The sequence below is a fragment of the Talpa occidentalis genome, unplaced genomic scaffold, assembly GCF_014898055.3.
Source record: "Talpa occidentalis isolate TD23 unplaced genomic scaffold, MPIMG_talOcc4v2.1 talOcc4.8, whole genome shotgun sequence".
Taxonomy (NCBI): domain Eukaryota; kingdom Metazoa; phylum Chordata; class Mammalia; order Eulipotyphla; family Talpidae; genus Talpa; species Talpa occidentalis.
Window position 1 is genome coordinate 23,901,834 of NW_023605194.1, and position 14,372 is coordinate 23,916,205.

At 45.8% G+C, this 14,372-nt stretch overlaps 1 protein-coding gene across 5 annotated transcripts in view; it reads left to right on the forward strand.

Annotated features, from left to right (window-relative positions):
- The window catches only part of BLNK (B cell linker), a 60,199-nt gene that overhangs the window by 20,026 nt on the left and 25,801 nt on the right, over nt 1-14,372 (forward strand). For 2 of the 5 annotated variants that reach the window (XM_037496003.2, XM_037496004.2), the window contains exons 2-6: nt 658-723; nt 2,796-2,845; nt 6,360-6,413; nt 9,295-9,335; nt 12,429-12,585. In XM_037496003.2, the coding sequence (XP_037351900.1) occupies nt 658-723; nt 2,796-2,845; nt 6,360-6,413; nt 9,295-9,335; nt 12,429-12,585 (368 nt within the window). Of the gene's footprint in view, nt 1-657; nt 724-2,795; nt 2,846-6,359; nt 6,414-7,252; nt 7,378-9,294; nt 9,336-12,428; nt 12,586-14,372 lie in introns of those variants that run through there. The other 3 variants (XM_037496005.2, XM_037496006.2, XM_037496007.2) reach the window with 2 other exon arrangements.

Here is a 14,372-nt window from a genome sequence, read left to right on the forward strand (position 1 = left end):
TTTCCTATTGAATTACTAATTTTTTTACTGAATTGCAAGATGTCTTGGTAAATCAAATCAGTTATTTTGCCATTATTTGCTGCAAATATTTCTTCCAGTGTGTCATTGTCATTTATCTTTCAATTTTACGCAGTTTTATCCAAAGCAATCAGATTCACAGGTCATTTTCCTTATCAATTTTGTGTACGTGCAACTTTTAAATAATAATTTTTCCAGATTCTACCGAGTAAATTTAAGACCAGCAATAACATCTTGTTGATTTCAGACTCTGCTATGTCTTTCAACGTAACAGTGCTTGCACTGTGGATACTCTAATAGTAAATGATGAACACTGAGTCTTTTGAAAGGATCAGAGGGCTTTTGCCTCAAATGTCTCCTCAGAAGGGACAGATATGGGAATCAGAATTCCTCTTCACAGCCTGAGACTGACCCAGACTATCCAGTGGATGGAGACTTCCTTATAGAATCACGTTCCTTATAGAAGTAGCCACATTTTCAACTCACTCAAGTAGTAGATGATCACATTAATTAAATGCAATATAATTTATGCTATTTGATAGTTTTCTCTTTGTATTCAAAAAAGATAGAAGACTTTTCTTTTTTAAAAAAAAATCAACCTAGTCATTAACATTTTATGCTTAATTTTGTTTCTTACAGACAACTTCAAAAGATGGTCCATGATATTAAGAACAATGAAGGTGGAATAATGAACAAAATCAAGAAGTAAGTTAGACGCCATAGCTCTGTATGAATAACTATTGACATAATGAACATGTAAAGAACATTTTATATAAGCCTGTGCTAAGTAGAAGGAAATAAGTATTAGTACACTTAAAAGTAAAAGATCACTTTTCCTAGTGTTTTCAGACCTCAGAATATAAATGAGGCTTAATCTACATAAGGGACCATTACTTGTGAGGCAATGGACATCTCATAGGGAGGAGAACTTGTTTTCATGTCCTGTCCTGTGACTGGGAGAGGTGTGTGATTATTTTCATTTCTTATTTCTGATACATACAGAATCTCATTGAAAGGAGAGGGCCCTGCCAGTCATTGTTTTCATCAGTTGTAACTTTAGATTAATTGTCCCACAGTTGCTAATTTTCCATATGCCAGTTTTCTCATTAATGAAGCCTCTTACAAAATGTCTCTCTATTGCATCATCTTATTCACAACAGCCATAAAACCCAAATTTTTCCAGTTTCTGTTTCATCCTGCCCCTTGTCCTCAAAAGCACTTTACTTGACAAACCATGTTTCTTCTCAGCTTGGAAAATGGCGGCCACAGTCATCACCCCTGGTGAAGTTGACTGCCCTTTGGTGCTAAGTGACCTGTAGTTAAGCTCTCACTCTTAGCCAGGCAGCAGGTGCCACCTTGAGCGGAGGAAACATGGTTGAACACTCTGGTTTCCTAGCACAAGACCGTGACAGAGTTGTCCATGGTCGAATGAGAATATCAGTGTGGGGGTTGGTGTGCAGCTGCTGGCTGCAAAGTGAAGCCAAAACCGCACCTTTCATTCCTGGTGGGTTTCCAGTGACCCACAGTTCTTTCTTGAGTCTGTATATTCTGAGATGAGGACCTTCCTACTTAGGGGTATTAAAATACACCTCCCCCTTTTTTCTTTTTTTATGAAATGAGAGCATGAGTGGGTAATAGTTGGTTTGTGTTTTTTGAAGTTTTATTGGTCTATACCTAACACCAGGCCTGGTTTTGTTTTGGTTTTTCTTGGACAATCACTTTCTCTGGATCTTATCACAGCTCTAAGGATACTATCTTGCTAGCATATTCTGCTGGACTGCTATGAAGTATGAATGAAATAACAGATATGAGAGTCCTTGGGGAAACAAAAAGCTGAATTTCTATGCAAATATAAATGTTGATTATATGGTAAAATTACAATCTGGTTTATAAGACTTGTGGGGTTTACTTGTAATTAAATATGAATTTCTATACTGATTTTTTTTCCTCAAGAAATGAAATATTTTGTATGTCTTGCTTACATTTTATACTGCTTCTATGAAAGAATGTGATGTTTTAGTAAACAAAGTCTACTGGCAATAAAGATTTTATAGATTTTTTTTTAAATGTTAAGCAAATCATTCTTAAATAAAATGAATATTATTAAAAGAATAATTTACTATAAACATTATCCATTTTAAATAATGGATGGGGAGGTATTATCAACTTACAAAGAGCTAAAAAGTGGGATATATTTTTAAAACTTAATTTTATATTTCTTGGATGAATGAGTGGGGAGGAATTATGAATATTTAGCATGTGTTTTATGCGCAAAAAGATCCTAAGGTGGTTTTGAGAGTGCTTGAAACAGTTCCGCTTCTAAATAAGCTAAATATTAAAATTCTCAATCTGGAGACATTTATTCATCATTTTTCTAATGGTGCAAAAATAATTTCAGCCCAACTTTCAACTAAGTTCTCATTATAGCTCATTTTCCCCACCAGCTGCTAAGTCATCTATTGAACAAGTCATTAAAAAAAGAGTTCATCTCTCGGATTTCTGTCAACCAGTTCTCTTGAAGCTCTGAGCTCAGTGCTTACCCCTCATGGAGGTTGTCACTGCCTGTGCTCAGGTCATGGTCACTCGGCTCACAGGGAAGAGGGAGGACGTGGGAACTGCTGATTAATAGCTTCACTCCATGAACTAGATTAAGTCTTTCAGTGTCACGGGTCTATAAGAAGCCATACTGTCTCTGTGTTATCTCTACATCTGCTCTTGCTGTGGACCTTGACAGCATTTCTCCCCGCTGACCATTTGTCTAATGTTATTATCTACAGGTTGAAAGTCAAAGCACCCCCAAGTGTTCCTCAAAGGGACTATGCCTCAGGTAAGAATATTTCAGAATACTCAGCTGATGCTATTTACCTATTGGGAAGGAAACTCTATTCTACTCACTGATACACAAAAGACACCCATCCTAAATTTAAGAATGACCTCCTCTCCTGGTTGAGAGCTTTGAATTACATAAAGAGTAAGGTCCAGATTTCCTGTAGACCAGGACCCTGTGGAGACTGCTGTTGTCAGTTCGGACCCAAAAACCCTGCTTTGTGTCTGAGAGACCTTCCTCATGGTCCACTCAGTCTGCTGGTACTATTGTGGGGAGGAAAACAATCCAGACATGGTGTTTACTCTGCTCTGCTGTGCTGAAGTCAGTCCAGACAGTAATTCCTTTAACTATCCTTAACACCATTTATAGAAATGATGAGGAAAATGAATCTCAGCAACAACTAAGTGACCTGCCCAAGGTTAGCGCAACCTGGAAAGAGAAGCCCACCTCTAGTTCCTACTCCTCCCTCCCTTTGACCCCAGCTGAGGTGTTCAGACTTTCATGGCACATTTCCTAATATTCTGAAGGTCCCCGGTATCAGCTTCTGATTTGAACTCCACAACCTGCACTTTCATACTTTTCACAACTTCCTGTATCTTTGAAGCCCGAGGGCTGGTTTGGGAGTGAGGGAGGGGAGAACAGGCTCAGTGTCTCCAGAGTCTGCAGAGGCCATCACAGAAGTTCCACTGGTGCCTTCACAACTCCCCCGGGGAGACTAGAACTGAACAAGCCCTCTGTCTTTGTGCCCTTGGGCCTTGACGTCCAGGGCTTTTGGGTGGACCTGAGAGGGTGAACCCATCCCTGCAGGGAAGAGATCAGAGTGATTTGAAGGGTGAGGGGCTCAAGCACAGGATTTTTCCTCAGGTCAAAGGAAGATGCTGAGCCTGGGATTCTTGGGTAAATAAATGGCCACCACAGAAACACAGGGTATGGGGAACAACCCTTTGTTCACTGAAGAAGTGAAATAGGACACTGTTTGTGTCCCTGCTCTGTTGTCTCTTGGTCTTGCCTTCCAGATTACTCTAGAGATAGCTAGAGATCAGAGAGGCAAACTGACTTCCCGAGGTCACGCAGCCAGGTGATGGCTGAGCCAAGACTATGTCTCCGACTTCTGTACATTCACCCCCTGTCAACAGAGCCTTGGAAAGAGACGAGTAAACATGCAGACAAAAGAATTTCTAAGATGTTCAATATTTTGTTGCAAATCACCTCTCCCAGTCAGCCTGGATCTTGGCCTTGGCCCTATCTCCACACACTAAACCACATCCCTTGAAAGGCGCTTCAGGGTACTGGGCACTCCTGCCTCCCCTGTAGCCTCTGTAGTTAGTTGTCTTTCTGGTCCTTTCCGGTGTCTGACCCACCACTGCGGCTGGCCCACCTTCCTGCCATTTTCCTTGCTGTTTCACTGCAGTCTTCCCACTGGTTCCCACCACCAGCGCTGTAAGGGGAGACCTGGGCAGGCCTAGCAGCCTGGAGCACACACAACCTCCAGAGCAGACCAGCAGCCACACTGAGGCTGTGTGTCAGACATGCTGCTGAGGGGCGCACCCCTTTAGGCCCACGGTTGGGATGACAACAGCCTCTGCCCCAGGGACTTGGGGCAGATGATCCAGAACCCCTTGCTCAAGTTCTCCCCATGGCAGCCTTTACTGTCCTGACAGACATTCCTTTCCCTTCCCAAGATGCCCAGCCTGGTGCAGACTTTGTCTCCTCACACCTGAGTAACTCAAACACCATCCTTGTCAGTCTCTCCATCTCCAAATTGCCTCAGAACTACAGTGTCACCATGATGGGAGCCTCCTCCAGCTAGCACGGAAGCTAGATTCGTTTGCCCACTTGGCATTTTTTCCTGTGACCCTCCAGAACAGCTGTGCGTTCTGTACACGTGTGCACTGTATCATGCCCCCACCCAGCACCCGCTAAGCCCTGCTCAGGGACTGCCACTCAAGCCCCATCTTAGTGGGTGAAAAGAGGGCGCCCTTCATTCTCTTGTCCAAGGCTTCCAGACCCCCACTTCAGTTTCACCTTCCCAAACAGCCTCCTGCAACCTCCAAGCCCTCCTTTCCTACATTTCTCTGAACTTGGGGAGTTACCGCCAGGTGCTAGGACATGGGCCAGGAAAGTCAACCACTCCCTGGATTGTCCTCAGTCTAACACACGGCTGTTGGTCTAGATTCAGTCTTTTACTTCCCTGACTGGGGGGTTTAGCGAAAAGATCTGAAACTTTTCAGTCCTTTTAGTCTCAGCTGGAATCCTGGCATTGCCACATAAACACCGTGTGAACTTAGAAAAGTTTTATAATGCCCCTGAGTCTCATATTTGTTCTGGAGATAAAGCCTATCCTTCAGATTACTGTGAGTTAGAGGAAGTAAATGAACAGCAATCCCAGCGTTTGTGGAGTCCTACCTTATGCCAGGCTTTCACCCAAGCACTCTGAATGTGTTGCTTCATTTTCATGGTCTCAAAATCTGCACTATAGGTACTGCTGCTAATGTGCCGTTGAAAGATGAGCAGGTCCAGAAGCCAAGCAATTGCCTGTGATTGCTTTACTAGCAAACGGCAGCATTGCAATTGGGCCAAAGACAGCTTGACCCCAGAGCCCAAGCTCAAAACCCCGCATGTCCTGGCCAGGAGCAGACGCTGAGATGGAGCCATCGTGACCATTCTCACATGTCTCGTTGTGCCAGGTGCTGTGCCCACAGATGTGAACCACACAGCGGGGCAGCCAGGGGAGAGGTGCTTTATTGTGTGGCATGGGATTATGACACAGTAAATGGAGCATAAATCCCAAACCAGGTACATGACACAACAGCAGAGGCTTTCCCTGATCAGAGGCCCATCTCAGCTGCCTGGGGATGTGGGGGTAGGCCAACCCATACCCAAAATTTAACCAGCTGACCCAAGTTAAGTGAGAGCTCAACATTCCTAAGCATTTTACTCACTAACCAGAGGCTTTCCTGGATCCATTTCTTTGAGGTGGCCATACTGCATGGTTGCTACTGAAAACAAAAAGGATTTGGCATTGTTTTGAGGGTATATTAAGACCCAAGCAAGTAACACCGTTTGTGGTGAAGTAGGCTGCGCTACGTGCTTCACGTGTGTGATATAACTTGATTCTCAAAAGACATGAGGCAGTAGTCCTGCCTTGTTTTACAGCAAAGAAATTGAGCTATAAACAATTCAAGGACTGGCCTTTTGCCAAGCATACAGAAAAGAGGAAAGTCGAGATTTGAAACCAGGGAACATGGTTCTAAACATACCACCCACACACTTTGGGAGGCTCCCTGAAATGCGGGAGCCACTCACTGCTTAGGACTTTGCAGTCCAAGTGAGGGCCTGCAAGGTTCTGACTTGAGAAGTATGATGCTGTGAGTTAGTCACTTTTGGGACCTGAGTCTGGGTGTAGCTGGGGCTGGTGGGGAACCATCCAATAACATCTACCACTTGATGTTTTTGCCCCCTCTCCCCCCGATACACCACAATTCCTGGATCGGGTCATCCTTGTCTCCTCTAGGTTTTACCTGCATGCTCAGTGGAGGGGCAAGTTTCCAGTCCAGGCCAAATTCAGGTGAGATTTCAGCTGCAGGAGCCAACACAGAGAGGCTGACCTCCAAGCCAGCCCCACACCACTGGCCATGGGCCTCAATCAGGTTTTCCAGCCCCTCAGAGGAAGCCCTGGTTCCCTCAACTATAAAACAAAGATAGTAACAGCAGCTGCCTCTTATTACTGTTTGAGGATAAATGAAGAAATACATTTGTAACACTTAGCCTAGCTCCCAGCACATTGGAAATGTTCAATACATAATTATTATTGTCCTAATTTTCAATCACTTGACTCATTTGTTGACTCATATTTTTATTATTTTTCATTATATTAATTTTAATAACTATACCATTAAATTATATGATAACATTACATTATTATATTAATATATACTAGTGTATGTAAAGATGCCATTAATACTATATAAAATTTATATTATTACATATCATTATATTATTATTTATTAGTGCATGGAGTACAAATGCAAAAGATCATCCAGATACGAAGATAAATTAAATAGGTCTTGCATTTTAGTATAGAGAGACCCAAACAGCTTCATCATAGTACAGGGTAGAAGGAAACACATGCGACTGCATGTATGAACTGCATGTATGAACTGCTAGCAGCATGAGAGGGCCCAGAGAAATATTGATGGGCTGTGGCTGGGGAAAATTTTAATGGAGGAGGGAGCACAGGGATTTCCATGAAAAAGGAGATGGACTGGGGGAACAGCATGAGCAAGGCAGAGAATGCTCAGAAGCACAGGATGGGAGCAAGAAGACATTGGGTATCACTGTAAGTGACTGAGGAAGGCTGCCACATGGATGGAGGTATTGACACAGAACCTTGACTTGATTCCATAGGCAGCCACTGATGATTCTTAAAGAAAGGAACAGCTTCCTAGAAGCTGTAGGAAGGCCACGTTGGAGAGGAAAAGATAATGGAAACAGGGAAACTCATTAGATGACTACAGCAATGACTTCCACTAGTAAGTGGTCATAAAGTGGATATTGGCTCATTAAGGAAGGGCCCAGCAAATGCAGTTGACAAAAGCAGGGAAATATGTTCTACAAAGTCACTGTAGAAAGACTCTTATTTTTAATGGTTGTAACAAAAATATCTTGCTGACTTAAGTTTCAGCTTCCATTTATCCCCAAATTTAAGCTATCAGAAACTCAATTCCCCCCGCACTTGCTAAGAGAGGTGGCCATGTGGAGAAGTGGATTTATTTACCAGTTCTTCTAAAGTTACTTGGCAAATGCTAATGATTGCAATGCACTCTAACTTGGTACAAGACAGTCCAAAGGATAACTTAATGAGAATTATTTTCTACAATTTTGTTTTCTAATCATCAAACTTGCTAAGAGACTAGAACTAATGATGCCAACCACTAAAAAGAAATGAAAATTTTTATGTGATAGAGGTGATGGTTATTGCTACAATGGCAATCATGACTATATAAATGCATTAAATTAACATGGTGTACACCTTAAATTTCCGTAATGTTTTATGTCAAATACACTTCGATTTAAAAAAAAATTATTTCCTGTTAATGTCAGTTTGACCAATAATGTCAGTTTGACCCCACTTAAAGAATGAAGTTCTTCGTGACAATCATGTTTTTTCCCAGGGGGTGCTGCTGCAGCTGCCATTGCTTAAAATGTGGCCACCTCTTAAAATGAGACCCAAAGAGTTCCTTCCTGCCCCAGTTTTGGCTCCACAACTCCTTTCTTTGTGTCTCTGTGAGCCTCCCTCCGAACCCCCTCTGGAGATAGAGTCAGTGATCTGCGGTGGCAGGGGACAGAAGTGATAAGGAAAGCTTCTGGGGATTGAGGGAGCATCCACCATACCCTCCAGCAGCAGCTGGAGGGAGAGGAGCTGAAGGGAGAGGAGTCAGGACAATTGACGATAAAGTCACTGGAGCCACGCTGTCATCTAAGCCTGTATCAGGTTGATCTCCCACACAGCAGAGTGAATTATATTTAACCTTCAGAGGTCCGTGTATGTGATGGGACAGATGCCATGTTTATTGTACTCAAATGTGTTTTGGAGAAAAGGGTCATATTCTCCCTGGATGTCATAATTCAGATCTATTTTGCTATTCAAGAGCATAAGCTGTTCAGGAGTTGAGACCTGTCATATACATTTTCCTGCCCCTGTAGAGCCAAGGCCAATGTCTGCAGCCTGGAGCTCAAAGACAGTGGGGCAGCACAGGGCTGGGATTCAGAGCATGCGCTAGGAAGTCAACTTGTAGGTTCAGCTCCTGGCTTTACCACGTACTGTCTGATCTTGGGCAAATGACTTATTTTTTTCTATGCCTCAGTTTCCTCACAAGGTTTTAGACAGAGCTAAATGAGTACAAAGCTCTGAGAATATTGTCTACCATGGAGTACAGGATTGGCTAATTTTTTTTTAAATAAATAAGTCCAAGTTAAAACCAGAGAGGATCACAGAAGATAGCCCCTCATTTTATAGATCTGGAACTGAGGCTCTGAGATCTTAGGTGTCTTGCCCACTGTCCAACTCCTTGGGAGTAGAGCCTGTCTGACTCCCTGCCCCCTGTTCTGCCAACTCACCATCCACATATTGATTCAAAGAAATCCCTAGAATCCCCACAATATGGAGGGCAGGTCCTAATGGTAAGTTACTTTTAAGGTCCCAAAGATGTCCCTTGCAAAGCCAGGGCGAGTCATAACACTTTTCTGCTCCAGTGGGACCTCTATTTATACTTAGAGAACTGATTCTTTAAGAAAAAACAGAGGCGCTGACCGTGGGTGAGCACAGATGACTGTAATTACCATTCAAGGCCAAGTAAAGGGGACCCACGGGCAGAGATCATGGCTGCCGGGTGAGGCTGCCCGTGGACACTTACGCTTGTGTATCTGCTTCCCACATGTCGTTTCAGAGAACCCTGCAGATGAAGAGGAGCAGTGGTCAGATGACTTTGTGAGTGTTTGTTCCAAGGACAGGCGGGTGCCATTTTCACCAGGGCAGCGGGAGGTCTTTCACAGGGCTTGCTTCTGAGCCATGCACTGGACGTCAGCTGCACATGGCAGCGGGGAGAGCGCTGGGCTGGAAGGGCACTGCGGAGAAGATGGGGTAACCTCATAATGGCTGAGGTTACGGTCACATTGTGGTGCCTTGACGAGCTTCGTGTGCACGGCCTCAAGTAACACTCGCCACACCTCTGTGAGCAGGCAGCTTATCAGAGTTGGTATCCAGAGTGCTCGCCACACTTGGAAACGGGCCATATCAGTTGGCCGATGCCCCTGAGCTCCCCAGAGTCCCAGTACCACCTGAGCCCTGCCCAGGAGCCCTAAACAAACCCTGGCGCAGCGGGAGACCGTGGGACTCTCTTCAGCCCCTGGGCCATGTTACTTGTTAAGCATTTTGCGTATCGGCCCTGCTCATTTTACAGGGAAAGGCAAGGAGACGTTCTGTTACTTGCAGTTCCTAAATTCAAACCCAGGCCACCAGAGTCTCAGAAACAGGCTTTTATTTTTTTTTTAAATCTTTTTTTTAAAGATTTTATTTATTTATACAAGAACTGGGGTATCAGTCTGAGGTGCAGGAGGGTGAGAGGATTCACCAGAGAGCGCAGGGATCAGAACAGGACCAAAGACACTGCTGAGGGGAGCAGCAGGCGAGGCAGGAGAGGTCTGCCATGCCATGTGGGTCTCTTTCTGGCCGGCTGGGAATTGAACCAGCGCTGCAGAGGCTGCGGATATCTTCACAGCACTGCGCTCAACACACTGCGCCACCAGGGAGGCCCTCAGAAGCAGGCTTTTAACACCAAGGTGCTTGCTGTGACAGAGGACATGAGCACAGCTCTGGGGCCACAGAGTGAGAGAGAAAGGTCTGACCACCATGGTGACATTGAGGGTGCTGTGTCAGAATTAACTGTCAGCCTCTTTAAGGAGGTCCTTCAACCCACAGGGCCCAGCAGTCACTTCCTGTTGGGGCAAAACATCCTAAAACTTTATTTCACAATAATTATCCCTCATGGACATCAAAGTCATACAGAATGTCAACCTGCTCCTGCCTGTAAGTTTTATATCTGGAAGGGAACCAAGAAGGCCTCCACAGAACCACATCTTCCTTCTTACAGATTAGGAAACTGGGAGAAAAAGGATGAAAAGGAGTTACTCACCATCACGCAGTTACTCAGTGACCCTGCGGAATGAGGACCCAAGACCTTGGGCAGTGCCCAAACTAGAGCCTGGGTTCAGCTCTGCATTATATACACCGCCTGGAGTCTATTTAGGGCATTAGGAGACAGAAGTTCCTCCCTTCTCAAGTGAGAGAAAAGAGGTTTTACAAGAGGGCCTCTCTTTGCAAAGATGGCCTCTCTGTGGGTCACTTGGGCAGAGTTCTTTTGAGGACCCTGGCCCCTGATCTCTCAGCTGAACTGCAGCTGCGCCCCCTGCTGGCTGCACACCGAGCCACATCTGGAGCAAAGCAGAGACTGGTTTCCACCCAGAGGGAAGCCAAGGAAACCCAGTGCTCTGGCTCAAGTTTGTAAAATGGGCACCCCGTCGGGGCTCAGAAACACAAAATAAAATAAGCCTAAAGAGGTGGGGATGACCGTGCCCCAAAGTCAAACAACCAAAATTAAATGACCAACTATAACAAGAATTGACTAAACAATTATTTTTGCCACATTGGATTCCCACTGCATGAAATAAAATGCAGGCTTGTTGCTAGAGCCTCCAGGACTATGATGTCCTGCCCTGTGGGCCTGTCCAGACTACCATTTAGCCCCTCAGCAGGGCCTTTTCATCACAACCTAGGCACCAGGCTGCCCCCGGTTCCTGCAACAGGGCAATATCTTGTCTGCCTCAGTGATTTCAGTCTTGCGCATTTGGGCAAGTGAGGAAGAAGGGAGAAGAGGAAAAAACAAAGAGAGCTCCATTCTTCCTCACTTGGCTGGCTCTGCCTTGTCCTGCAGGCTTGGCTTCAATGCCTCCTCCTCAGGAAGGTCTTTCCTGCACCCCGGCCAGGGCAGAACCCTCTTCCCTTTGCTATCTGAGGTGGGGTCCTGATGGTCCCCTTACCAGCACCTGTCACCAGTGATCACCATCTTGGGTGTTTGCATATCTGCTGATTATTTATTATTCACTTTTTGTTTGTCGTTGGTCTCCCCACGCCCAGAATGTAAGTTCTCTGAGGGGAGGCTATGAGGCGGGTGCATGACCCATTCCCTGGGAAGTCATGGATGGAGCTTGTGTGTCCTTGCAGAACACGGGAGCGGTGGACACACAGGTCAGAGGACTCAAGTGCTTGATCAAATATTTCCTCCCGTTAATATTCACATAAAACTCTCCACAAAAGCTACCTCTGAACAAAATGCACGAGAAGCTAAGTCACCCTGCCTCTGGGAGAGGAACTGAGAGGCTGGGAAGAGGATTTCACTTAACGCCCTTTGCACTGTTTGTGCTTTACACCACGCCCGCGTTTTTTCAATATGAACTTAAATAAAACTTATATTTACGTAAAAAAAAACAAAAAACAGAAGAAACAGAGTAGGCTCTGAGTCCTTTGGAAGCCCAACCTCTGAGCTTGCCACGCTTATTTAAAAATAAGCCCCATCATCTACTTGAAGTTGTCATGTATCCTGTGCCGTGCAGGCCTCTACCCGCTCCTTATTAGACTTACTTTTTTTAGCTGTCAGCATTCATGATAATCTGTTGGTTATTCAATTTTTGGTGGGTTCTGTTTTCTTTTGTTTGTTTTTTTGAAGTATATTTTTCCTATGATTTTTCCTTGCTGACATAGTTTCTAACACCCTTCAGCTTAAATGGTCCCCCAGCTCCCCGCCCAGGATGGTGGTCTGGATGGTAAATGGTGGTGGGCTGATAAGTCCTGGGTGCAGAAAAATTTGCCTTCCAACGTTACCCCTGGTGCTGCCTCCCGTGGTGCTGCCCCTCCAAGCCTTGCTTCCCTTCCCCCCTGCATTGGAGGAGCAGTCTGGTCCCCTAAGGCAGACTCTGCCATGAGGTCCAGGCTCCGTCAGGCACTGAGCAGTGTCTGCACTTGCAGGACAGCGATTATGAAAACCCAGATGAACACTCTGACTCCGAGATGTACGTGCTGCCGGCCGAGGAGACCGGGGACGACAGCTATGAGCCACCGCCTGTCGAGCAGGAGACCAGGACGGTTCACCCAGCCCTGCCCTTTGCCAGGGGCGAGTACGTAGGTGAGCCCAGGCCCAGACCCTGAGCGCCATGCTAGTGGGGCCGCGAGAGGGCATCGGCCAAGGTTGCAGGATGGTGGGCAAAATTGATCCCACTTCCAACTCCTCCAAGCTGGTCCTCTGGTCACTCATGGGTAATGGCACCCAGCTGAAAGTTTTGCCTACTTGACAGGGAAGGGATCCTTCTTAAATGGGGAATGTTGGAAATGGGCAAAAACTAAAGCCAGCATGCTCCTGGGTGTTGTCCCCACCCAATTCCCAGTAGTCCCTGCCTCTCTTTGGGCTTCCTGTACACGAATTTCTGCAATTTCCCTTGAGACATCTGTACAGAACAAGGATGACCTGCAAGACCCCCGGTGTCTGCTAAGCCCATCCTTCCTCCATGTACACATCCCGATGGCTGCTGACACACTGGGCCTTGGCTGTGGATTTGTAACTCTGTGGGGGTTGGGGTGAGGAGACCTAAGCCTAGAATTAGCCTCCAAGATTAAATGGACACAGCTCAGATTGGGGGTTCAGGCCCAAGTGTTGCTTTAAGTATCCCTCAAGAAGTCTGTGTTCCAGTTTTAATTGAGGAGAGAAAGGGGCCCCTGGTGACCACAGGGACCCTCTGTCCAGAGGGTAAAGGCCCATGACCATCAACATTGCCATTAGCTGCCTCCTCACAGGGTACCACACACTGCCCCTTGCCTCATTCCACAACTGATCTATTGAGCACCTACTATGTGCCAGAGTCATGTGAAGCACTGAGCATTCAGCAGCAAGCAAGACAGACTGCTAAACTCTTTATAGTTACAAATTAGTTGATTTACTGTTGAGACCTACTTCACCCTCTTGATAATCTTATGAATAAGGTGTCCATGCCCCTTTACCAAGGAAGAGAGTGAGACTCAGAGGAGTGAACCAGCAGGCCAAGGTTTTATCAGTGGCAGAGTTGGATGGGAACTGGACCACTCAGCTTCCCAAGCCCATGCTCTTCACCACTCTGCTCCCCACATTACTCACCATATTTGGTGATGACCTTGTTCAATCATCGCAACAGCGTTGGGGGAAGAGGCTCTTAGACCCATTTCACAGTTCAGGAAACCACAGAGTGGTTAAGTGACTCACTTAAAAGTACCCTCTTCAAAGCCTGTCTTCTGTGTTTGCTACTTCTGATGGGCTTAACTATTACCTTAGGAAATCTCAGCAAACTCCAAGAGCTACAAATAAAACTACAAAAACTGTCAACTCATAGGCACAGCAAGTGGATGCTCTGGTGCCTGGGCTTGGTGTGCCACCCAGAAAGAGGCTCCCCAGGGGGCATTTATGTGAAGTTAAGCACACACCTTCCACAAGGCACAAGTGCTAGCTGAGGGCAGGAGATGGCCCCAGTGGAGCAGAGCTGGGAGCTTGACGGGCAGGGGCAGCTGCCTCAATCCAGGGCTGGACTGTTGCAGGAGGAAGCAGCAGGAATCCAGTGGTGCCAGTATGAGTGGCTGAGGCCAGTGTAAGCGCCCGGGCTGTTAGATGGGGAACTTGCTGGTTATTCCTATGCTGAGGTTTTCTCACTGTGTATTATGTCCAAATCCACATCCGCAGGATGAGTTGGGTGGGCTTGTGAGGCCTTAGCCCTCCACCACATGACCTGCATCAGCTTAGTTCCATTTTTTGAGCACCCACTCTACCAGACACATGACCCACCTGCTTTCATTGCTCTCTTCCTAATCCCTACAATTATCTCTAAGTGACTATTACAAACCTCATTTGTTTAAATGAAGAGTCTGAGTCTCAAAGAGGTTCAATGACAG